This window comes from Perca flavescens, chromosome 8 (assembly GCF_004354835.1).
Source record: "Perca flavescens isolate YP-PL-M2 chromosome 8, PFLA_1.0, whole genome shotgun sequence".
Taxonomy (NCBI): Eukaryota; Metazoa; Chordata; class Actinopteri; order Perciformes; family Percidae; genus Perca; species Perca flavescens.
Window position 1 is genome coordinate 3893156 of NC_041338.1, and position 27231 is coordinate 3920386.

General features: G+C 41.5%; 1 protein-coding gene across 1 annotated transcript in view; it reads right to left on the minus strand.

The window, feature by feature from the left end:
- Positions 1-27231, minus strand: part of si:dkey-246g23.2 (PQ-loop repeat-containing protein 1) — a 64971-nt gene that overhangs the window by 21617 nt on the left and 16123 nt on the right. The window contains exon 3 of the mRNA XM_028585619.1: positions 3212-3428. Coding sequence (XP_028441420.1) covers positions 3212-3428 — 217 coding nt within the window. The remainder of the gene's footprint in view (positions 1-3211; positions 3429-27231) is intronic.

The window sequence follows — 27231 nt, forward strand, 5'->3', positions numbered from 1 at the left end:
TGAATATGGAGCATCTACCCCAGTTCATGCAAATGCAAATGTAAAATTTAAAGCCTTGATAATTGATGGTGGAGGTAAATATTCATGAAAAAGGACAAGTTTGTGAACGGGCAACACAGATTTTGATCATGAACAACTAAACACGTTACACACTGGACCTTTAAGTACACTACTGCATTACTTCAAAACTAAAGTATATTTAGAGCTTATGTCTTGTGTTTATGGATGCTTGTGGGGCAAAATACAGTATGTGCTGCTTGATTGAATTTTCCCTCTGATAAGTGTTTCAGTACAAAAGCTGCTGTGACAGTAGTGAGTGAAATCTAATCCAGAGAGAACACAGAAAACACACACATACAGCAAAGACTGCAGTATGTGGAAAATGATAATAATAATAATATTAACTTTATACTGCACTTTGACTAATACTTAAGATCAGAGGATGTTCAGTGGATCACAGACTGGTTTATGTCCAAGTTTAGTTAGGATACTGTTTTAAAACCATTTAAAAAAAAAATTCATATGCTGTGAAATTGAATAAAACACCCAAAATGCAATGAAAGTAATCAATAATTTTACATGTGAAGAATGTTGTATGGATTCTATACAACGTACATCCATGCATCAAGTTTCTCTTTTTTGGGCAATTAGATAATAAACCCATATTTTTGATATAAAAAACTTTGAAAACGGGTCGAATTTGAGCCGAGGACAGCACAAGGGTTAATAAAAAGCTGTTGTTTTTTTTAAAGGATAAGTTTATAAAAGTGATTTAAAAGATGTCACTGATTCTGCCAGCCCCAGATCCTCAGGCAGGGCGTTGACCGGTCACTTTTAGACTTAGGAACAGCCAGCAGAGCCCTGCCTGATGACACCTTGACATCACTTGTCTGTTGTGAAAATGATTGCCTCTCAAGGGAAAAATGTATACACCACCGTCAGCGATCAAGGCCCTTCTCACCTCCTCTTATACTCTTTTCCCAAGTGTACACTATTTCTATGGTATTCTTATCCTTTGCGGAATCATAAAAAAAACGAATATAATACAGTGAACTAAGACATAACAAATAGTTACAAAAATAACAGAGGCATTAAAGGTGCTGTAGGTAGGATTGTGAAGATCCAAGACTTAGCCAAAAAAATGTGAACATCGACAACTGCTCAGTCCCTCCCACCCTTTCCGCTAAAGCCCAAAACGGTCTCCTAAGCCCCTCCCCCCACAAGGGAGAATGAATGCGTGTGCATGAGCAGTGATTGACACACAATTAGACACCCCCCCTGGCCCTGATTGGTGCATCTGAACAGGGAGCGGTGGATTTTTGCAAATCACACTACAGGCTGTAGGTGGAGCCAGAGGAGCCGGATTTTATTTTTATTTTTAATGACCTGCTTCATGTAGTTCTACTGGAACATAGGGTCAGTTTCAGCAAATATGACAGAAAGTTAGTTTTATAAGGCTTACCTACTGCACCTTTAACAAGCTGTAAAAGGAGAAGAGGAGAAGTGAGTAATGCATCTGCAAAAGACAAACTGTAAACTGTAGCCATTACCAAGCATCAACAGGTACTCCTGTTAATGTCACAGTCTAGGCACCTAATCCTGGGTGTCAGTCACGGCAGCAGGTGTTCCTCAAAACCCAGCAGGAAGGACTCAGCCAGCCATGGCGGGCCCAGAGCGCAGTGGTTCACTGCGTCACTGTGTTTACCTTCATTAAATCGCCTGAAAACGACACCAGGCTACTACAGTATAACAAAGTATGACTCAGCTGATATGGACGGCATAGCACTGCAGTGTTTCGGTGTTTACACTGCATAAATTAGCCAGAGGCCAGCGGAACTTTCCCCCCCGCTCGTAGCTTAATCCTGACACCACAGATGAATTTCAGCCTGCATGGTTTTTTTTTCAGCCTAATATTGTTGAAATGGAGCAGCTAATATTGGTTATTAAGTTAGCGGACTGAAGAGTTGTCACTGCACCTCTCTCTCTGCTGCGCACTGTGTGTGTGTGTGTGTGTGTGTGTGTGTGTGTGTGTGATCAAATGACAGGTGAGAAACGCAACTGTAAATGACAGCCTCACAGAGCTGCTAGCATGGCTGTACACTCTTAGTCTTGTTAAAGCAACAATGCTAAACATTTCCAAGTTCCTCTATTGCGAGGATTTGCTGCTACTCTTTGTCTTGATAGTAAACTAAAAATCTCGGTTGCTCGGACAAAACAAGCAATTCAAATACAGCTTCAGGAATTTGTGATTGGCACTTGTCATGATTAGCTGACATTTATTAGACGAAATGATTACTTGATTAATCTAAAAGATATTTGGCAGATTAATCAATAATTAAATTCGTCGTTGGTTTGCAGCTCTTAAAAAACACATATTTTGTCATTGGAAAAAAAACTACTCCCAACCCCAAGGAGAGTTGCTAATTTCATCTGACGTCACTGCAAAATGTGTCCTGGAGAGAAAAAGTAAAATATTTTGCTTAAGTCTATACTGGCTCTTTTCCGAGATGAGCGGCCAGCAAAGCGTGCGACTACATTACACTATACCACACACACACACACACACACACACTGTATGCATGGTTTTTGCACTGATGACAGACAAAAGGGAACCGACATAATGAGGAATTAATGATCATAATTAGTAAGAGGTTCTGTGCCATTAGGGGCGTAATTGATCTCACAGTTCTCTACCTGAGAGGCTAATCAATGTCCACATTGACCTCTCAACAAGTAAAACATTCAAAATGCAAGCTAAGCCTTATGTTTGCCCTCCTCCCTCACACTGCCTCTTTCCATTCAAGGGGACCTTGAGTACAGTCAAACCTCCGAAGTTATTCAAATGTGACAATGTAATAACACTATCCAGAATATTTCTTGGAGAGGATGTGTCGATTCTTGTAACTGATCATATAAGACAGGCTATATTAACAGTATCATCATCACCCTTTTCTAGTTTTTTTCTACTTAGTTTTCTGTCATTAGGGCAGTTAAACAGAAGCCTGTAATGATTATAAATGACCTCATTAGCATATTTTGTTCATGAGAATATAAATTACTTGCACTCCCTGAACATTAACGTTATTGAGAGTACTTTCCATGTGGTGTTATTGAGCACTAATAAAGTTGTGTTGCAGTGTGTGCCACTGTGTGCCGGTGTGAGTACATGAGTTTACTGCAAAGCTCTGCGTGACCTCAAAGCGGGCTGTACCTCATGCCTTTGGTGGAGCAGTTGTGGAAGTTTTGCAGCAGCTGCGGGAAGCCCAGCATGGCCTCAAACATGACGGCCAGGGAGCCCAGCGTCTCCACAAACACCGCAGAGTCCAGCAGCAGCAGCGTGACCACTGCACACAGCACGGTGAAGCCGAAGCAGAAGAGCAGGTAGTCCTCGAACGCACTCCACTTCCAGAAGTAGCGGAAATCCAAGTCTGGATAGGGGAGAGAACAAGACCGAGAGACAAATGAACTTATGCGCAGTACTTGTCATCAGTATTGTTTACCGTCTGGAAAAACTTAATTGAAAAGATGTGACATGTAGAGGAAAGAGGATACAGGAAGGAAAGTAAAGAATGAGGACAACGTGTGAGAGGATTTAAAGGAAAAAGGCAGACAGAAGACTGGAAAGATGATTGAATAAAGAAACAGAGTTATAGAGTGCGTGCGCGCGTGTGCGTGCGCGCGTGTGCGTGCGTGTGTGTGAGAGAGTGTTGTAGTGCGAGAAGGTTCTTACAGTATGTGCGGATAGAAACAAAAGAGCAAGAGTGACAGGCAGAGATTGAAAGTGGTGGGGGCGATATAGCGGGAAAAAAGACAGGAGAAGGAGGAGAGAGCAGGAATAAGAGCGTTCCATTAAAAGGATGCATAGAAATTCTGCAAAGACAGCATTACTAAATCAATACTGCGCACATGCATAAGTGAATGGAACAAGGATAAATGAGATACTGGAAAGCTTTTACATTTCTATTACTTTGGAATAACTTGGCATTTGGTGGAGCCAGGCTATACATTTAGAAAGTTTATTACCCTTGGCTTGAAGCTATCTTCCCACCGACACAACTCTATTTATCATGTGTGGCTTTTATAAACCACTGATACATACCGGGCCCTATCTTTCACCCGGCGAAGCGCAAAGCCCGACCCAAGTGTCTTTGCTAGTTTAAGACCGACGCAGTTGTCAATTTCCCGTCCAGCGCCCGCGTTGTTTAAATAGCAAATGCACCTGCGCCCATCTGTGCGCCCATGGGCGTGCTGGTCTTACAGGGAGGTGTGTTCAGGTGCACTCTTGGTGTATTGCTATCTTGAGGCAGCAGGAAGTGATTGCACCATTGACCAACAAAAACCTGGTCTAAAGTCAATAGCGCAGCATTTCACTGTTATTTTAACAGCAAATTAGTACAATGCTCCTAGGCTTATGCACAGCGTGCACACACTATGCTTGTTACACACACACAGGGAAGCGCAGCAGCACACACACACATGCAAAAGATTACAAATACAAATATTACGGTGCAAATCCTCCATCATAATAGCAATGCTCCAAGGTCCAAACGCACCTGGCTTTTAAAGGGAATGGGAGATGATCTCTGATTGGTTTATTGCACATTATGCCCAAAACACACCTATGAATTAATGAAGACACTAAGCACAACCCTTTTGAACCATGCGCCCGGCACACAGACCAGTTTTTCCGCCGTCAAACTAGCAAAAGTGGATTTGGACACGCCCTAAACGCACATGCGCCGTGCGCTTAGATCGTTAAAATAGGGCCCACTATGTGGTTCTCTAAAACAGCTACTCAACTTTGAGGCCAGCACCAGTGACTCAGTAGAAAAGTCTCATCACGAGTATGATTTTGAATTCAATTAGAATTGAACCAAGACTTAGTGACAGTGGTCCAGCAACCTAAACCCAAAACAACAGGTGTGTTCAAAACCGTTCCCTATAACTGAAGTAGTGCACTTTATAGTGTGTTTGCCATTTTGGTGGTCGAATTCTCAGCGGTTCATTTTTATTCCACTACAGAATACCCACAATGCACAGCTAATTTGAGTGTACATACAACATACCCTCATTTTACTCCCGCGGTGGTGTTTTCTCCAGAGGAGAAGAAGAAGCAGAAGGACCCGCGAAAAACTGAAAAGGAGAAACCGACCATACTTTCCTTTATAAATCTTTCTTGTGTAAGTATTTTCCATGATGACACCTTAGTGACCTAGCTTTTGAACATTTTATTAAATTGTTGTTGGATGTATAATCCGTTTTTTTGTTGTTGTGCTTTATTGTAAATTGACAACATCACAACAAAATCTGCACAAACGCAACATAAAAGCTTATGCCTTTGCCAGGGGACATACTGTACATACAGCTCAGCAATAAAGCCAGTAATAACATTTAACACTACCATCATACAACATTATGAGACCACAGAAGAGTATGATAAAACTGTTTTCATGCCTTTAGCATTAGAAGAAGATCTGATATTATCTGAATAATGGTCAAGCTCGGTTTTAAATGCAGCAAAGGAAGGTTTAGCGTTTCTAAACCTGCATTTGTGCATATGAAATTTGGCAAAAAGAAAAATAAGATTTATAATAATAATAACCTCCTCCTTTCTGAAATCATAAAAAAACAAGAAGTACATTTTTATAGGTGAAGGAGAAATCAACAATTATACTTTCCTGAATGAAAGTTTTATTTTTTCGGTCTGTTTACATGATGCTGGGAGCGCCCGCTTCCGTCACACGAATATCCGGCGCATACCAACAGATTCTCACTCCCATCTCGTAAAATATGGACGCTTGGTCAGGTGCCGTTGGCGTCGTTATTGACGCTAAAAGTCTCCTTTAGCGTCATGTAACGCGCTTTATCTAAACGCGCTTGGTCGGGACTATTGGCGTCCCTTTTGACGCAGTTATGTTAAGGTAAAGGTCGTGGGTGGGCTTACGTTTCCGTGACACGCGGGAAGAACGAGACGGTTGGGTTTAGGTAAAGAAGAAAGCGACTTTAGGAAACGTGACACGCAGGACACGATACCCGGTCTCCTGGGTGAAAGTCCTGGGTTGTTTGACCCATCCACCCCCCCAACCAACGTCCCTACGCGGAATAGTGGCCTTACATACTGCTCGCTACCATAGTCGCTCTTAGTGTTACGTCGTCTTCAGCTTCCGTGTAGCTGCTGCTCTCCCCGGTACGTTCTACAAACACGCTGATGGGCGCTTTTTTCACTTCAGACGCTGACAGCCACTGTCCAAACGTCCGTATTTTACGAGTTTGGAGTGAGAACGGGCATACTAACACAACAATGTTCAGATATTTTTAATGTAGTGTCCGAAATCTAGTTTGGCCATTCCCTATATAGTTTGCTATTTAATAAAAAAACATAAAAAACTGTATAGGGAATAGTGAGTGAATAAATGAGGGAAAGGTTTCGAACACAGCTAATGTCTCTTCTATCGGCTTCGGAAGGACTGATTCCCAGCTTGGAGGCCAGTTCAGGAGCTGCCAAGGAAAGCTAAAGAGGGGAAACATCAGGCCCGCTACATCTACATTCCTGTCACCATCAGGCATCTCCTCAATGAACCATAATGTGGGGGATGATCGTCGATCTCTCATTGCTTATGTATGACCATGGAGCTGTAAAAAAAAACAGCTGGCATCAGCTAAAGAGGATTGATGGTTAAATAAGAGCACATTAGTTAGCATGGGGACTCAAGTGTGAAGCGGCATACTGCGAAGCTCCTGACTTCAACATGTGCCACTGTTCACGCTGACTGAAGAGGCTGCACCTCTTCATCGCGTGTGTGTCCTTGAATTTCTATAGAGAGGAAAAATCCCTCCACTTCCGGAGGACCCCATGGGACCTTATTTTGGACATAATATGTATGGTAAAGACAAATAATTTTTTGATACCGTTAAAATTGAGGCTTGAATTACACTTTTAACCCACAATTTAACCCTTCTATTGTCCTCGGGTCAAATTTGACCCGTTTTTTTAAAAGTTTTTTATGTCAGAAATTTAAAAAAAAACTACATATCTCCTATAAGTCACGTCACCTTGCTTGATGCTAGGCTCACTCGCTAGCTAGCTAGCTTAGCTATGTTCCACTACACATGTATCAATATCTTACCTGATGTGACTTACCCAGAGCCTTTGCCTCTCTATATAGGTGAGAGACGGATGCTGACAGCAAAGACTGCTAAGACATATCTCCTCAAATGTGGCTGCAACTTATTCTTTTCATTCTGTTCTTTTCAATGTCCTCCTCATCATAGCACACCATGCTATCTCAGACAAAACCATGTGTTTTCTTCATTCATAAATACCAGTTCACGTGTAGGAAAAGGTATACCCATAGTTTGAAGAAACAAGGAGAGGCTCCTTAAACTCATCTTGATGTGCAAATTCTGCAAAGCTGTGACTGAGACTTCTACATTCGTACGTGAGAGTTGGTCATTTGTTAATTACCAATAAATTAATTTGGGAGATAAACAGCTGTTTTTAATGTATTCATTACACTGATGCCGGGTAAGCACACACGCACACACACACATTCCACTCAGTGAGCAGCAGCCGATGTGTTGCATCTTGGGACAGACCGAGTGAGACATCTTGCTGTGAGAGCAGCGTGGCATGTTTGTCGCAAACAGCAAACGTGATTAATGGCTTTATTACCGACCGCCACAAAACACACATCGCCCACAGCTGACAACACACACGCACAAAGTGGGAGAGGAGAGCGATACAGCAGACACACGCACACACACACACGCACACACACACACACACACACGTACACACACACGCTTCTCAGCTCTCTCACACACAAATATTGACTCTCTGGGCCTTTCTCACAAATTATGACAGAAGCCAAAGAGCTGGAGACAGAGAAGCTGGCACTTTTTCAGTTCTTATTCACAACTCCCTCTTCACTCCTGGTGCCCCTTTACTTCAACACCACATCAAACCTGAGTCATTGCAGGCACTGGCGGCTGGCAGAGGGAGACTGGAGTCAGGCGAGGCTTAGATGCTGCCCTTTATCAGCAACATAAAAGCCCTCTCATTTCCTTTTGAATGAAGCCAAAGCGGTGAAGTATAAAGATGCTGACAGCAGCAACAATGACAGGAGTGGTAATTCAAAACTACTGTAAACTTTTCAGAGTTTAACGCCTTCCCGCTGAGCCTCTTCCATTTTCATCTCTTGATTTTTAATTCAGCTTCCCCTCCCTCTCTCGCGCTTATCGGCAGCACATACACACTCAGACACCAAAAACACTCTCTCTTGTCCTCTTACCAAGCAATCCAACCTATTTTCATAGAGAAAGCAACACACCCACATCCGCTCCTCTAGCTTCCGCTCCCTCACTCTCGCTTTATCCCATCATCTCTCTTATACAGCCTTGAATGTTAACCTGCATTATCAAACTGCCCGGAAGAGTATAATGAAGAGAGAAAGCTATGCATCATTCATGGATTCATCTCTTTTATTTGTCCTCCAATATCATGCATCATTCCTGGCTTACTTTTCCGCAGCAGCTTTTCTTCCCTTCCTCTCGCTGTTTTTATTGTTTGTTTTACCCACCTTGAGTTCAAATCAACTACGCAGGACAGTATCCCTACACATAAAACACGGTTCTATAACCGTTTCTTCCCCGCCACAGTCAGTCTGATGGCAAATATATAAATATATAAAACACTGAACAATTCACTGTGATTAAATGTGCAATAATCCTCACTCTACTTCACTCTGTGAAATACTACTGTGCAATATTTATGCTCGTTACAAATGCAATATTCCCCACAGTTGTATCCTCCAGTTACAGCATTCATAATGTATTATATTTTTTGCACTTTTTTGTACAGTATATATTTTTTTTGTCTTATTTTATTTTAATTTATTTAACTTTATTAATCTTTTTCTGTTTTAGTCGGTGTGCTTTTCTTTTCTCTTAAAGCTATAGTGCGTAGTTTTGTCTCCCCCCATTAGGAATTCTAAGTAATGACAACAAAAATGTCGGCTTGTCCACATGATACAAGCCTTCGGTGACTGCGCGCTGAAATCTTGAATCTCTTGAATTTTGAATATATCGGAGAATTAAAGAAGGTCAATTCTGATTGGCTGTTCATCATCTCCAATTAGATCGCCAGTAGCAGGAAACACAAATCTACGGGGGAACAGTCTTTGACATAACACCTTTTGGAAGCATATTGAAAAGAAACACTAGAACTATCTACAGCAGTGATTCCCCAAACAGGGATACTTCTGCTGTTGCCAGGGGGTACTTGGAAAGATTGTGGAGCAGCTCAACTAATCGAACCAAAATTTTTAATTATGATTTAGTTAAAACAATATATCAGCTGAAACACCTAAACAACAATGTGTAAACAGATAGCTACAAGTTTTACTATTAACTTTTATTCTGTTTATCTGTATGTCATTAGCTTGCAATGTAACGTTACATTAGCTGTCTGTTGCTAACGCTAGCTAATTTATGTCAAAAAGCAGTAGCTAACTACTGCCAAGATATGGTTTCAAAAATAAATAAGGGATATGCTACCATGCACGGTGCAAACACATTACAACACTTCATGAGTCTCACAACACCTAACGTTATTTGGTCCCCAGTGCGTGGGTGTGCACGCACGCACGCACACACACACACACACACACACACACACACACACACACACACACACACACACACACACACACACACACACACAACACATGCACACACACACACACACACACACACACACACACACACACACACACCTCCTCTGTGGCTGTCACCTCAGCACAGGACAGGTGGCCTGGCCTTTTCCAAACAGCATCCTCCTGTCTGGTGTGTGTCGAGGTCTGGGCCGCACTTCAAAGACACCAGAGACTCCGGAGTGCCAGGAGGAGGTGAGACACTTCTTCTTCACAGAGACTCTTTGTTTACACAAAGCCCATACACGATCAAACAATTCAATTACTAAAACGGGCAAGGAAGCAGCCCCGAGGATGTCAATACCTGTGTATGAAGTTACTCATGGAAGATGTGAAATTGCTTGGGCGGGATAAGTCAATCAATTTATGCGTGTGTCTGTGTGTGTGTGTGTGTGTGTGTGTGTGTGTGTGTGTGCGTGTGTGTGTGTGCGTGCGTTGCGTGCCTGCGTGTCTGTTCAGGTGAAAGTCAGCAGTTGTGACACATTTAGCAGGTCTATCTGGGGTGTAGCATTGTCAAGACTGCCTCAGCGCTGTTAGGGCTTAAAAGCACTCTTACACGAGCTGCACAGAGGAGGGAGAGGATGATTAGGGATGGATGGAGGGTGAGTGAGTCAGAAAGACAGGGAGAGTAGCTTTGTGTCAGTCAAGCAGTACGGAGGCTAAACTCAGGCCGAGCAGAGAACGCACAGTACGGAGCAGTGAGCAGAGACAAGGATGGACGCTGACAGCTAGAGAGCTTTGAGATATGCTGACTCAGCACTGTCAGTCTGCGAGCAGAACGACTCAGCTCGATGTATTTTAAGATGTGTGAAAGTTGCTGCTTGACATCTCTTGCGGACTGTCTGTTGGGTGCTCGGCTCGCTGGTCTAATCTGGGGATAGGTGCAGATTTTTGTTGGACATGCAGGATGTAATGGACTTTCAGATTACTATAATGGGTAAAAACCCTTTATATATTTTTTATAGATTGTTCACAGATCAGGCTGGCAATGCAAGGGACTAGGGGTGGGTAAAAAAAATTTTTTGCGACAACCTTTCAAATCCATTCCTTTCCCTAGAATTGATTTTTTTGTAACAATAATTTACCTAAATATTTTCTGTTTATAAGGAAATGCTGACGGTGAATACATCCTATATCCGTTTCCAGTAAAACAGAAAGCAGAAAATACATGTCTTTACAAATTAAATAAATGTCAGACTGACTAACATTTGATGTGCATTCTTTTTAGAAAATATATATTGTCTCTAGAAGTGTATTATTCAACTTTTGTTTTTGTTAAAGAAGGAAAAGAAAACCGCAATACTCAATACTATCGAAACTCAATAAATGAAAATCGCGTGGCCCCACAAGGGACTGAGTTGGTTTTTTTTTGCCTTTTCTGCTCATGAACACAGCTCTGCAGATTATTGACAGCAGAAATATCCTCTAATACCGTTTTGACATACTTTAATAGGGACACCACATGCACTCTGCAATCATTAGGCTGGACAAGTCAATGAAGCGTTCTAAACTTTTTCTCTTCCTCTGGAAACCAAAGAAACTGGGTCTTGTCTGTGCAGCACAGTGTTAATTTCGTCAGACGAGACTATTAATACTGTATGTTCGTCAACGACCTTTTTTTCCATGACTAAGACAACGAGACTTCACCAATTTCCAAAAACGCTGAGTAAGACTAAATTAACATGCATTATTGTTGACAAAAAAAGACATGACTAAAATGTTTTGCATAAAATAAAAACTAAGATAAGATCTCTTTTCATTTTTGTCTACAATTGTCTCTACTTTTTCATCATGAGATGTTATTATTACATTATACATAAATCATTTAATTTTGACCATATGGGCCAGAAACACTGACCAGATGGCCGACCCTCGGCAGAAAAGGTCTCCCCGAGTTGGTAAAAAAATTGCCTCAGAACACACCGAAGAGACGAGACGTAATACGTCTCCATAACAGCATGCGGCGCTGACCTGTATTGTCGGCCAAAAATGAAAACTGATTGGACGAACGCGTCACGTGGGTTTGTTTTCTCCGGAAATTCAAAGCCAGACTGTCATGGCGGCTCGTTCAGAATACGATCTCATATTGTACTAAAATAGTTCACCGAAACGTGTTTCTGAAAACATTTTAAGCGAGAAATATGCTGTGCAGTTGTTGAATCTGTCTTCATTTCAGATCAACAAAGGTCAGTTTAAAGAGACTCTAGTCACGCTCATTCCGCTCCCCGTTTCCGGGTTAGCACTCTACCAATCAGATGGGTCATTTGAGTCCGGCTGCCGGCAGTGCCAGCCCCGCCGATTATACACGTCAAATTGGCCAAAATGAAGGACGACGGCCCCTCGGACGGACTCGAGTCACTGACCTCCCCAGACTGTCCGACGGCCAATTATCGGCTCGGTGTGTCTCGGGCTTTAGTCGACGAAGACTTGACTAACAAAAAAAGATATGAGAACGACTAAATATGACTAAACTAACAAGGGCATTTGGCACAAGACTAAGACTACATTAAAAATAGGTGACAAAATGAACACTAGTGCAGCACACTCATAACTTGGTTTCCACAGCAGAACCAGTCTGAGTGAAGACAGATAGGAAAGGGTCCACCACTCTCTGTGTCTCCCTCTCTCTCTGTCAGCTCTCTGAATAATACAAAAGTTTCTAAAATAATGTCCAGTCATTAAATTACTGTGGGACTGTATCACACCAAAGCACACACAAGACTAAATTGCCTTCCCAGTGGATTTAGTCTCTTGAGCTACTTCATATTTAACTTCATTACACAACTGCCTTCTCTGGTAAACCATTTGGAATATTTACCAAGACACATATGAGTAATGCTGACTGAGCTTTTCAACTTCAAAATCATCAAAACACTCTATTTCAGCAATTATTTATGAAATTCCGCAGGGCATAGAACAATAGAAGTAAACCAATCAGAAGGGAATTAAAAAGAAACAAAGATGGCGAGGACCGTCTCATTATAATCCCAGAGAAGGTCCTGATTTTTCTTTGCATCTAACACTCCTCTCCATCATCCGTTCTATTTCACTCCCCCCTCCCTCCCGCTAAGCTGTTTAGATGCTTCCCAGTGGAGAGGAATTTGTAGAGGGGATGTTGCACAATGTCAGACTGGCAGCCGCACTGTGTGGAGAGAGCGGACGGCTCAAGACCAGCCATGCGTTACAGGGGTTATTTGTGTCAACAAAGAGTGCTATTGCTGTCCAAATTTGTCTGTCTGGCTGCAAACTTTCCAGTCATGCTCAGTCAACAGCTACTGTACAGTATGTCTTTAATCACACAAATAGGGAACATCTGACCCATAGCCATGGGCTCCTTAATTTGCCTCTTCAGCTGCCAAAAGATAAGCTCCAAGTAAACATGTTCTCATTTAGAGTAGTCGAAGCAAAGGGAAACTAAATTACAAAGTTATTAATGGCCCATTTGCCAAACAACAAAATAAATGAAAATGTGCGAGACTGTGATAAGCAACGAGAAGTGCAATGATGAAGTGAAAGACAACGCAGTCGAGGTCATTATCACACGGGCATGCTGGATTAAGATGATGCTGTATACTTTCGGCTAAGGCTTGTGTGCATCTTGCCATTTCACTGAGAAATTAAAACTTCTAGTCTCATCTTGAAGATGTACACACACTACTGCACAATTATGCCTGAATACACACAAAAACGAACACATAGGAATCACAACGTCCAGTGCAATTACTGTGACTCTTTGATTTCCAATAGCCTCTGTGTGTCTGTTTGCCACAGGGGGATGGGGCGTACGGCAACCGGCTGCACACCACATTAGGCAGTTGAGTTTTGATTTGTTTCTGTTGCATTATCTTCTTAGCTTACATATTTAATCCAGTTTTGGATTTGTTGCTTCACTGACCCAATCGTCCTAAGTACATCCTCTATTTTTATCTGCTATGTGCGGTAAATAATCAAAATAAATGGAGGTGTAACAGAGGGCAGTGTTTCTTTGGTACCTGACAGCATTGCAGTGGTCTCTCCAAGTTGTGTTTTGTCACATTCGTCAAAACTAAAAAAAAGCCTGTCTGCATCTTCTAATCCATATCTATGCACAGGGAGGACTGGCACATTCATTTGCATAATATTTTGTGTATTACAAAAGTCATTCATGCAGAAACATCCAAGTAATACATTCACAAGTCCCCAGTTTACAGTTGTTTGCTTGAATGCCTAACGGTGAGGCAATGTGTGCATTTTAATAGAGGTTTCTTACTGGCAATTAAAAAGAATGAGCTATAGCCTGCATGGTTGAAAGCTAAGATGAATGTGCTATTCACAGTTAGTTTAGCACAATTACAGGAAATTTATGAGATCAAGAGCAGTTCTTTGCAAAGAGGGAAATATACGTCCGCCAGCACACCAACTTTTCCTATATATACATATATATATATATATATATATGTATATATATATATATATATATATATATATATATATATATATATATATATATATATATTAGTGCTGTCAAACGATTAAATATTGAATCGCGATTAATCGCATTAATGACATAGTTAACATGTCATGTCATAATAACAGTCATAGCATTTTTATCTATTCTAAATGTCCCTTGATTTTCTTATCAACATGGAAAAGTGGATCGGCTTGCTTTGTGCAAATGTTTTTTTTTATTGAAAACAACATTGGCATATACTGTAGTGTTCAATTTCACAATAACATTCTCACTTGGACCCATTTAGCTATGGCTGCAGTAAGTTTGTTGTTGTGGTATCCATGTGCTTCTGTCTGAAGTCATCCATTGTCGCCTGGCTTTGACGAGGAGGCGGAGAATTAGCATCAGCTGTGTGCTTGGCCATCGAGTGGTATTTCAGACTGGACGTGCTGCGATGATAGCTCAGTTCACAACGACAAAACACACAGATCACTTTGGTCTTGTCAATGGAACCATTTGGCAACTTTTTAAAGTAAACTTTCCATTCAGAATCTTACTGGCATCCATTTTGGCGTCTTGCGCTCGCCATCCACTCAAAACGTAACGTTAGCCTACTACTCTTTGGCCGGCTCGCAAGCCCAAACAAGTGTGTGCGGTGTGCCTGTTTTGTTTCTGGTCTAGCTAGATCTGGTGTGGTGTTGTAGTTTTTCTGACGTTACTAGTTGTTGCAACAGCATGTGAAAAAAACTATAAAGTTTGCTAGGCCAAAAAAACCGTTAATGCACGCATATATATATATATATATATATATATATATATATATATATATATATACACACACATACTGTGAATTAACTGTATAGCTCCTATAAATTTGATTTTGGCTCATTTATCTATTTATTAGTCTTCTGTTAAGTTTCTCATCACTTCTTCTTTACTGCACTTTTTGACAGCTAATTAAAAAGAAACAATGAAGAAAGAGAGAACGTTGACATCATATGAAACTATGATCTGTGTGAGAAATGTCTTTTGGTCTGGTCTGATCGGCTTCTAGCGAATAATAATCTTTTGTCAAGAACACTTTTTCCTCCCAGTTTCTGCTGCAGTAGCACTTCTGAAAGTAGGCAGCTTTGACCTTGCTGGTGAACCATGACTGTTTTTTCCACGACTGATTGCTTCCTCACTGAGTGGATGTGTGTGTTCTTTCTAGCCTCTGGACCCAGACGAGGCTTTACTAATGAGCTCTATTGGCATTAACAACCCACAACAACTATTCTGTGACCGCTTGACCTCTGCTATGTACTAATGGATTCCACATTTGTATCTACCCGTTTACAGCCCGTCCATTATTCAAATGTGCGCAAGCACACAGCTCTTTTGCCTTTTGTCAAGAGTGAGTCACTTATACATGTTTTAACATAATTTATTCATGACTAACGTAGGCTATAGGCCACTTGGAAGTTGGAACAAAGAAATAAAATAAGTCCTCCAGAGGCCAGCCTCCGTTTCACCTCCTCAGCATCCATTTTCGCGCAACCCGGAATGCAAGCACAAGCCCGATGTCCGGCCCGATGTCCGTGTAAAATGCTAGAAAGTGACAGGCTCTAATCTGCTCTATAAAAGAATAACTCTGGGATCCAAAATAGCTCCATACCAGAGTCAAAATATACACTCCTTCACTGATGGGGACTCAACAACCTTAACATTACATACATGACAGGAGCCAGTTCAGTGTGATACTCCTGTTAATAGATTGAGACAGACAGAAAAGGTCCATTCAAACATTTTCTGTAAGCATGTGCTGGTAAAGATTTTCATCTTCACAACAGGAAGATTGATGGCCCACTCCTTTGCTTGTTTGTGCGTATCCTGACAGAATACTATACATTTTATCAGTCAGAGTCGGCACATGACGTCTCCATACCCAACAACATTTGTTTCAGCTTCAGTTCAGGTCCATTGACAGTTCTGGCATACTGTCAAACCCAAACATCCACCGCCACCATCCAATTTACCTTTTAACAGTCATTCTTGCTCTAGTGCCTCCGTCCACTTTCGTCCCTAAAAGTCATTGGCAGGCGCCTGCAGCTCTGAGATAAATTAGGGAGTCAGTGAGCCTTCAGTATGAACCTCCTTAAAATAAACTTCCATCCACTCAGGTTTAAGGCTCAGCTTTCTGCCATGACTGGGCTGTCTGTATGTATGCATGTAGATGTGTTTGCTTGTATGTTGTTTCAGGGGGCTTGTATAAGGTTGGACATAATTCCAAAAGGATTGTTTATTGAATTTGAGTGGAATACCACTATGACTATATGACACTTACTTCTAATTCAAAATTGACTAAATGAGTTCCAAAAAGAAGATCCAATCTGAAAACGACCCAAGGACAGTTAGAACAAGTCCGAAACATAACAGACAATCACTAGACCCAAAATGCAGACGCAAATAGGCAACAAATGGAAACACTGGAAGCATGATGCTCTACCATACTGATGAGCAGCTGTGGTCTCAAAGAGTACATGCCATTTTCCCCTGCACTTACCTACTTCATACTCGCCATCTCACCACAGTTTTCTCCTGCAATTATGAAAATGCACCACATGATACAGAGTCTGAGTCATCCACTCAAGTATTAGACATATTGCTTGACAGACCTAAAGGTACACGGGTCCACTTGCAGCGTCATTTCCACGCTTCCCTTTCATTGTCTATGTATGTGTCGCGGCGACTTTGGAGAGACGGGGCGTCGAGTTGCCCGCTCCTCATTTGCATAAATTCGTCCAGGCTACTTAATGCAAATCAGGGGCGTCTAGCTCGACTCGCCGCCTCTCAAAAACTCCCGAAAATCTTTTAAACTGACTGTTGCCGATCTAAAATGAAGACGGATTTAGCAACTGCAAAGACTATTTCTCGCATAAAATGTTTTAGAAACAATTTTCAGTGAACTATTTTCGTAAAATAAGGCAGAAAATAGGCAAAGGTGCTGCCATGTTTGCCTGTTTCAAAATTCGGGAGCAGACAGCCCGCGAGTGAAGAGTTCGTCCAATCAGGCTGTTTTCTTTGCTTGTCAGTGGTCACTGAAGAGAAATTGATAACTGCTTGTTGCAAGCCCATCAAGCATCCAATGCTGGGAAGCGGGGCAATCCCTCCCGTCAAAAAAAACGCCACTGTGGACACGTACAGAAAGACACTCGACAACACAGCGGAAACCTTTGGAACATGATTACATCAAATATAATGTGGACCCAGCCTCAACTCAGGTCCTGGTCCAGTTGCTAGGAACAGACAGGACAGGAGAAGACCTCTACTCTTTAATTCTCTCTTGCTGTCCTTTTTATAGCTCTCTTTTCATTCACCCCTCCTCCCTTTCTCCTTCCACTACTTTTCTTCTCCTGCATCTATCCAGTACTGTAAATCCGAGATTAAAAAAAAGCCTTTCATTGGCGTTGTCCTTCAGTTGTCCTGATAGCACCTCTATATCTTGCCGCGCATGCCAGCTAAATCCCTAAATTTCTCAAATCACTTGAAGATCACACAAGATTGGTTGTGTCTGCAGGTGGTGTGGCCTTAAGAAACCCCAGTGTTCTCTTTTTCAAGTTCATTGTCTCCAACAAAATCAAAGTTTGACATTTCAAAGGAAGTTCTGTTTTTCCGTTTCATGCGTTTTTCAAAGGTTTTCCAGCGTGACGAGTGAGCCAATATGTTTTCACATTATAGTTGATAGTTGATGAGCTGTTATCTACTAAATGGCAAACGCTGAGACTATTTTCAGTTACCCCCAAATCATTCATTTTTAAAAGTTCTTTATTAGGAATTATTTTGGTCTCAAAAACCATCAAGAAGCTGACAGACTGATCTGACATTTTCACCAGCGCTAGAATAATGGCTGAAGGAACATCAGGAGATTCAGAAGAGGCAAAGCATCCCAAGCCTCACTTTTATTAGCGCTTTTAAACCAGCGTTGGCAGCTCGCGCTGTCAGACTCGGGTTGTGAACGGCCGTTTGATAGCAGAACATCAGAGCACCGCACTGACGCTGAGCTGACAGTGAGCAGAAGAGTCCATCTTTTTAGGCTGTGTTCATAATTGTAACTACAAAGAATGCAGGGACACATTTTTATTGTTCTGGCTCTATTTCAGCAGGAGGGATTGGAAACAAAACAATAACTTTGGAGATTAAAGTGCTGGCTTTCAGCTTTAAGGGTGTTTGATAATGATATCCATATTGGGCTAACAATGTTGGACTCGTATGTTGTTAATACAGCAGGACAATGACATTATTGTCTGTGTGCCAGGGAGTCATACATCAAAATGTGTAGCCACTCCTGCTTTATCTAATAATGCAAATGTCCCTGTGATACTGCTTATGTCATGGTATACATCCACGTAGAAAGAGTTTTAGTCACTAACGTGCTAACAATTTGTCGGAAATTGTTTTTAATTTGATGAACACCAACTGTTCATGAGGAGGTGCTCTTTCATGAGATTATGATGATTATCATGATGATTTGTGTGATCTACACACCAAAAATGCTAAATAAGGCTATCTGTTCCACTTTATTGGTGGGCAAGTTTGAGTCACAAAAAGAATAAAAAGAAGAGTTTCACACCTTGAAAATCAGCAGACAAAAACAAAATAAATGTAGCAGAGTCAGTTATTGTATGAGGGGAACTGAAACATTAATACAGCTGTCAACAGCAAGGAATAGTAAATTGGCGAGTCTCGATGATATGGCTGACAGAAAACTGCATTTTAGTTGATACCAGTTACATATTTTAAAACTCAAAGGATTTCTGATTAAGGCATTTTAATTATTTAGTCAAAGTCCCCCCAGTGGAGGGAGGAACATGACTCGTACGACAGGTCTGGACTACTAAAGCAACAAGTTTTCTTTTTGGCTCCTTTAATAACAGCAGACATAAAAAAAATGTGGAATGTGTTGGTGTAGTGGACGATGGAGCTGTGTGTCTTATGGATGATAACTGGACAGAATGGTAAAGTGAGTGCTGAGATGCAGTGGCTTTGGTGCTGAGGATGGTGGAGTGGGTTGGATGGAATTGAGGAGGTGGACAGAGACAGAAGAGAAAATCAAATGAACTACACTTGGGGCTCTCTTGTTCTCTCTCTCATACACTCTCTCTCTCAGACACAGGCCGACACACAAACACACGTCAGTGGTGTGGGTGGAAATAGAGTACAGTGCCTTATGATGTAGACAAAAGTACCATGGACTGTTTCTCTTTCTCCCCCTGCTTCCTTCTTGTTTCTCACACACACACACACAGACACACACAGACACACACACACACACACATGGTCAAAGTTAAACCCAGCTGTGTGTGAAGGTGATCTGGTCTGATAATCAGCTGTTGACCAGATGGAAGAGTCGGGAGGTCCAGATAAGGACACGACAGCACAGGGGACCAAAAGGGTGCTACAGGTCCAAAGGGTTGATTAGGGTCTACGAGGCAGACACATTATCAATGGGAAGCTTTCTTCCTATAAAAGCAGGTGTAAATAAAAGATAATGTGACCAGAACACAAAGTCTATCATTATCTGCAGAATGAAACGGTGTATGTCAAAAGCTTTCGGATCAAACAATGTGACCTTCATAGCAGATGTTATGGTTTGTGGTGTGGCGCGTCTGCAGCTTCTGCTAAAAGAAGAGTTCACATTTAACATGCATTTGCTTTGTGTGGTTTTTGTGTTCTGTATATTTACATTGACAGTCAAATGTAATGTTGTAATTAATGTTATTAATACTACAACACAATGCACAGTTCAACGTGACATCATGACTTCGCGTAAACATACACGCCACTTTCTAAAGCCAAGTGGCGTGTTATCTGTACGCATTTTGAGCTATCAGCGTGTATGTCTACGCTGTATACAGCGGACGGGTTGGGTTTAGGAAAAGAAGAACGGGACGGTTGGGTTTAGGAAAACAATAACGGGATGCGGGACAACAACGGCACGGTTGGGTTTAGTAAAAGAAGAAGGGGACGGCTTGGGTTTAGTAAAAGAAGAAGGGGACGGCTTGGGTTTAGTAAAAGAAGAAGGGGACGGCTTGGGTTTAGTAAAAGAAGAAGGGGACGGCTTGGGTTTAGTAAAAGAAGAAGGGGACGGCTTGGGTTTAGTAAAACACGCGGGACACGATCCCCGGTCTCCTGGGTGAAAGTCCTGTGTTGTTTGACCCATCCACCAACCCAAACAACCTCGTTACGTGAATTTTCGGCCTTACATACTACTCGTTACCGTTCTTTTTATCAGGAGAATTGACACGCAATCGCAAGGTAATGTAAGTCAATGGAGGCCAAACAGCATGATAAACACGCTAAAAAGCTGGTATGCGTCTTGAATTGATGTGTCACACATACGCCACTTCTTGAGATCAGTCTGCACAGTTACAGTAATACACGGAGAGACTTCCTTGCACAAATATGAATGGGCCACAACTTTTGAAAACTACATGGCCGATGCAGGGGTTTTATACTGCAGCCGCGTAAGCAATCGTCTCCCATTGCTACTTCAGGCTGAAGCCAACAGTACACAATCATTTGTTTGTGGAAGTCTTGATATTGATTTGGGGACAATGACATGGCTGGATATAGCTCGATAGTCTTGTGGTTAAACATACTGTCAAATTATATTTACAGATTTTCAACCGTACACAATGTTATCAGCTTTGAATCTGGCTAGCGTATCGTTAGCTTTCTGCGTCATAGCTGAGCCGAAGGGTTCTATGAGCTGAGCGGACTAGAAATAGTACTAGTGTACTTGTACTTTACTTGAGTCTTTACTATTCATGCCACTTTTCTACTTCTACTACACTACTTTTTGAAAGAAACAGAGGATATCTGTATCAATTATGGTGTAGTTTCTCTCAGGATTTGTACACAGATGCGCACACACACACACACACACACACCCTCTGCCTTGCGTTGCTCAACCAGTGTTAAAGTATAAAAAGCCACATGTATAATAGTCCCAATAAACTGCCATGGACATTATCTTAGGGTGGTTAACAAACACACACACACACACACACACACAAAACCACAAACACTTCTTCATCTTCTTCCTCAGGTTACAATTACCTCATCACTGAGGTAATTGAGAGAAACCGAGAGTAATTAGTACTGCAGTGCCTCATTAAAAGTCATTATTTGGATAGAATGTCCATTGACCTTCCTCACTACGCAACTGGCTACTTTCCTTTGTTTCCTTCTCCCTGTGTGTGTGTGTGTGTGTGTGTGTGTGTGTGTGTGTGTGTGTGTGTGTGTGTGTGTGTGTGTGTGTGTGTTATACTTTCTTCTTCTTTATTTCAGACCCAGGGGGATCCATATCACAATAAGAAACACACAGAGTAAAACAAAAAAAATTAAAAAAATACAAAGCCTTCCACAATGTTCAGTGTCTAACATACAGACATGGTCGCCAATGGTTCCACAGTCTGGAAGAAAATCTGACAGAACTGTGTACAGGGTTAGCCAAAACAGCGATTAAGTCATTTTCTGACTCAGATACACTGGTATCAGGTTACATAAAACAGCAGAGCAGGTAGGTAGCCCGACACTGACAAACATATGGCTCGCACGGGAGCTTGTTGGAGCTCTCAGCAGCAGCCTCATGCTGTCATTATAAGCCACTATGAGTTTTCTAATGCTGCCTTGCTTATAACGACACCACAGGTAGGCAGTATACAAAGGTGTGCAATACACTCCAAAGAGTGAGATCTTCACAGATACAGAGCACATGCTAAACTTACGACACAGCATGTTCGCTTGAGCATACAGCTTCCGACACTGCCTATAGATATGCTTGTCATCAGACAAGTCATTTGCAGTAATATGGCCCAAATATGTAATTTATTAACACCATAAGTGCAGTGCCAGACAGATAGAAGTCAGGGAAGGTGACTGTCTGTCTTCTCTACTTCTGATAATCGTGATCTTACTCTTTTTAGCATTGTATTTTATATCAAAATCAGCACCATGCTGTGTGCATATTCTCAGAAGCTGTTGGAGACCAGCCCTATATGGGCTAAAAATGACCAAATCATCTGCGTACATAAGGTGATTAATTAGTGAGTCACCAACCCTACAACCTGTACCACATGCATTTAAAATCAAAGACAAATCATTCATATACATATTAAATATGCATATTAAAAAGAAAAGGAGATAGCATTCTGCCCTTTTTACATGTAGCTTTTTATACTTTAACTGGCTGAGGCAGAGGCTAACAAGGTTAAATATTCTACCATCTATGCCAAAGAGCAGAGAATAAGCCAAATAACTAAATCATAAAAGATATAACATTTTAAGCCAGTTCTCAAAAGTATACCGTACCAAAGAAAGAAAATGTATGTCACATATTGATCGACACCAACAGTGCTATAAACGCTTCTAGCCCTACAAGTGTTGATCAATATGATAATTTTTTTTGTCTTTTAGCATTATGTTATTTTTTTGTTTTTTTAACATCTCTACACAGTGAAGACAAAGGAAAATACTAATCAGCTGCTAACATTGGGTTTATATATATATATATATATATATATATATATTGTATTGGCTTCATTATTCCGCACCGCAGGTTGCCGCTTCTAACAAAGCGATCAAGGCAGCGTGTTCTGCGAGGTTGAAAGACTGTTTTTGTGAAAGGAGTCTGGTGGCCTTGAATAGATCAATATACTGCTTTGGATGGGGGTACCAGCAAAACTCATTTTAGCCAACTAATAAATGACAACCAAAAAAATCAATATCAGTTTAGGTTAATGCAATATTTAGAATATTTTCACCGCTTCGGCCTTAAAATACTCTTTTGGTAGATAAGCAAGCCCTGGCTTTCTGTGTTTGTTTTGACAACCCGATGCAGATGGAATAGGATCGGACTATCAGCATGTTCTTGCTGTGAGGTTGCATCAGTGTCCACTTGCTCGCTTCAGCAGTTCAGAGAGAAGAGGAGAGGAATAGATAAAATATGTATACGGTGTGGGAAAAGATGGGCAGAGTAAATGAATGAAGTTTAAGAATGACAAACAAAGAGAGGGTGGAGCAGAGAAAGAGATGGCTGCCTGCAGAAATGTTTTGGCTGCTTCTCTGACGAACCCACTTAGGGGGAGAGACAGTGAAATGTTCACCGTAGAGTTGATGGATCAGATTATCAAACCACACATCCTGGCAGGTCTCAATGCCAACTTGCTGTGAGGAGGTCTGGAGGATAGGACAAGGGCTGCACAATATGAGGGATGTATGCAATATGCGATACCGTTGTTGAATATCACGTTAAAGTTATTACTTGCAATGGATATTAAAGTGCACTCAGTTCTGCATTTCTGCTGCATTCACTAGTCTGCTAACATACAACAAATTGCATGTTGAATTTAAAAGAAATGAATGGAAATCATCTTGGACATTTTTTATTGAACAAATTCAACATTGAATTGAATATAAAAGGCACCACTAAAAAAAAAGGTCCGTTTACATATTAAAGTGCAGTTTTCTACTGATATTTTCTTTTAACTAACACAAAAAAAATCTCGCCGTGTCTTTCGAGATATGTCACAGCCTTTTGCGATGTGTTTATTGCACCAGTTGATATCGCAATGACGATAAAAAAAACCCTAGTGGCCAGCTGTTCCTAAATGTGCAACAACATCGGCAAGAAGGCGGGTCCACATCAAATACACTTGATATTTGCAAAACCTTGCTGACAGTGGCCAATAAATCTAAAAGATGTATGCTACCAATACTAAAAATCTGTGTCAAGGTGTTAATTACTTTTGGGAAGTAAAACATGTTTTCCAACAACAGATTCTCACTCCCATCTCGTAAAATACGGCTGCTTGGTCAGGTGCCTTTGGCGTCGTTATTGACGCTAAAAGTCTCCTTTAGCGTCATGTAACGCGCTTTATCTAAACGCGTCCCTTTTGATGCAGTTAGGTTAAGGAAAAGGTTGTGTGTGGGCTTACGTTTCCGTGACACGTGGGACACGATCCCCAGTCTCCTGGGTAGTTTGACCCATCCACCCCCCCAACCAACCTCTCTACGCGGAATGTCGGCCTTACATACTACTCGCTACCGTAGTCGCTCTTTGTGTTACGTCATCTTCAAACCCCGTGTAGCTGCTGCTCTCCCCGGTACGTTCTACAAACACGCTGAAGGGCGCTTTTGTCGTCGCTTCAGACGATTACAACCACTGTCCAAGTGTCCGTATTTTACGAGTTCGGAGTGAGAACGGGTTGTTTCCAACGCTACTTGTCATAGTCAGCGCGAGACATGAATACAGTCATGGGAGGAGCAGTGGCAAACCTTGGCTACTCTGAGTGGACTGTTGGTTTGAAGTTTTTTTAAAAGGGCTGAATACAAGATTTCCACCTCAGATAAATATGTGTACCTAATGTAATTATCAATCTACCCTAATATCTACAGATCCCTTGTCTGATCGGAACTGATTATATTAGGACATACCTTGAAGCAGAATTACGGCGGATTTTCAGATCTTCATTTGTTTAGCTTATTACAAGAACTTATTGCTGGCAAAAATGAAAGTGTCAAACATAAAACAGTGAAAGTATTGTAGGGCGTGCAGCAAAATATAGTGCCCTGTGTTAGAAGAGTTGTGTTAAATAGATTCAGGATTGATCTAACAGCAGTGATGATTGAAATATGTTAATCACAGTCCATTTAAGCTTGTCTCCATTTTTCGCTCCATTTGTTATTCTAATAATTATCCGAGCTGCTTGTTGAACGCCCCGCTTTTGTGGACATATCTGATCGGCAGGAACAGTGGGAGTTACCAAATGACTTTGCCAGAACCAGCCTGCAAGAGAGACCGACCGTCAGCCAACAACAGACACACTCGAATCATCTGGTTGTCTGTTTCTCAGTGACAATTTTTCTAGCCAGTTTTGGATGTTTGTCATGGTCTGGAGTGAGTGTGTGTGTGTGTGTGTGTGTGTGTGTGTGTGTGTGTGTGTGTGTGTGTGTGTGTGTGTGTGTGTGTGTGTGTGTGTGCGTGTTAGGGTTTGAGGGCAGTCCTGCAGGCACTAGTGTTCTCAGGAAGCACAGCGGGACATGTTGGAGACGAGTCAGAGACGTCTAGTGTCTAATGGATGGCAGAGCGCCCGGGGCTCAGCATCACCTCTCCAATTAGGACAGTGGGAGAGCAGGCACCCTGCTGCAACCTCTACTACACACAGCTGTTCCTCTGCAACGTGGTCGATCCCAGAATTGTTGCAGAGTTTCGGGTTTGAAAACTTTCTATGAGAGAATTTGCTTTTTTTATTTTTTTCATGGCAAGTTTGAGTTGGATAACCCAGTGTCTCTCAAATTCATGAATACCAACTTTTACCTTCTGACGGGTGATTTAGAGTCCCTCCATTTAGATGCAATAGGCTTAAGAACTCTTTTATGTATCAGTCTATCCTGTTGCTAAACCAAAATCAGCGTGTTGCCAATTAAGATCTGGATCTGAGGATATAACGTGTTTCTTTGCCATGGCTGTTGATATGTCTCCATCTTTGTACTATATGTGTAATTGTTGTTTAACTCTGTGTGTATTTTTCTTTTGTTCTATTTTCTTCTCCTTCTCCTTCAGATTTAATCATGCCACTAAACCTAACACCCTATAATGTACAGCATATTTGGCCTGTTATCCATTAAAATACATGTAAGGAAAATATAACAATTAGGAATCAAGATTTTTTTTAAACAGTTAGAAATAGCGGTCACGGAAGGCTTGTATCATGTGGACGCGCCAACAGTTTTGTTGTCATTACTTAGAATTCCTCATGGGGGAGACAGAAACAGCACACTACAGCTTTAATAAGCTAGCCAATTGTTTTTTTTTAAAGTGCTCATATTATGCTTTTTGGCTTTTTCCCTTTCCCCTATTGTAGGGCTGCACAATTAATCAAATTTAATCACGATCACGATTTTGGCTTTCCACGATCAAATTTGCGTGATCGAGCGATATTTAAAATGCGTCACTGAACGCTCCTTATCAAAGTTTTTGCAAAGCCAAAGCTCTCTCTATAAACCACTGTCTGATCACATACCTCCGTGAGCCGTGAGCCGTGCACCGCGCAGCTTAGTTTCTAGATGTAAACAGTCACATAGGACAGAGTAACGTGAGGAAACTTCCACAACAGGTAGCAGTCGGTCATCATAAGCCAGTCACAATGTTTACCAGTTTACCAGTCAACGCAACATTTTGTCCAGTCGGTGTTGTTTTTCAGACAACAGCACTGACCATAGTGCTTGTTTGTGTCTGTTAGCTCATAGCTTTAGCAGCAGACTGTTTGACGTCCCGCTGTTGGAATCCTCTATAGTGAAATACAGTCACACTACACCGTTTGGCTCTCGTAACCCTCGTTTAATCCAGTTACTACTGTGGTTAACGGCATGCTAACGTTACCTGTTGTGTAACGTGTTATTAGTGTTTACTGTAGCTAGCTAATGGTAGGCTAACGTTACCTGCTGTGTAACGTGTTATTAGTGTTTACTAGCGTGACATTCAGCAATGTTTATGTTGCCTCTAACGTGGGTTTCGGAGCATCAGAGCGCAACGCAGACATGTAAGTAGCAGTGTAATGAGCCAATGAAATCCGCGTTGCTATTTCGTCAGGTAAAAGGAAAACGGTCGCATAACAGCTGAAATGGCATACTCCTTCAGTATCCTTCAATAAAGGAGGAATGTAGCACAATATGGATGTATTAGCAGGAATTTAGCACAATATGGATGTAAAAGCAGTTATAATTAGCCTATATGACAATAAAATTAGTTTTGGTTAAAATCAAAAAATCTTGATAATTAATCGTGATCTCAATATTGATCAAAATAATCGTGATTATCATTTTGGCCATAATCGTGCAGCCCTACCTTATTGTGTTATATATCTTTTTGTGGATGTAATAGGTTTACAAAGTGAAAAAGCCCAAAGTCCCCCCCCAAAGGGACTTACCATCTCCAACAGAAAACACTGTTCACAAACTGCTCCAAACAGCTCTATTGTAGTCCAGCCTTTACTTCAGAGACCAACGTGGGTCACTTTGTAACACACGTTATAATGCTCGCCTCATACT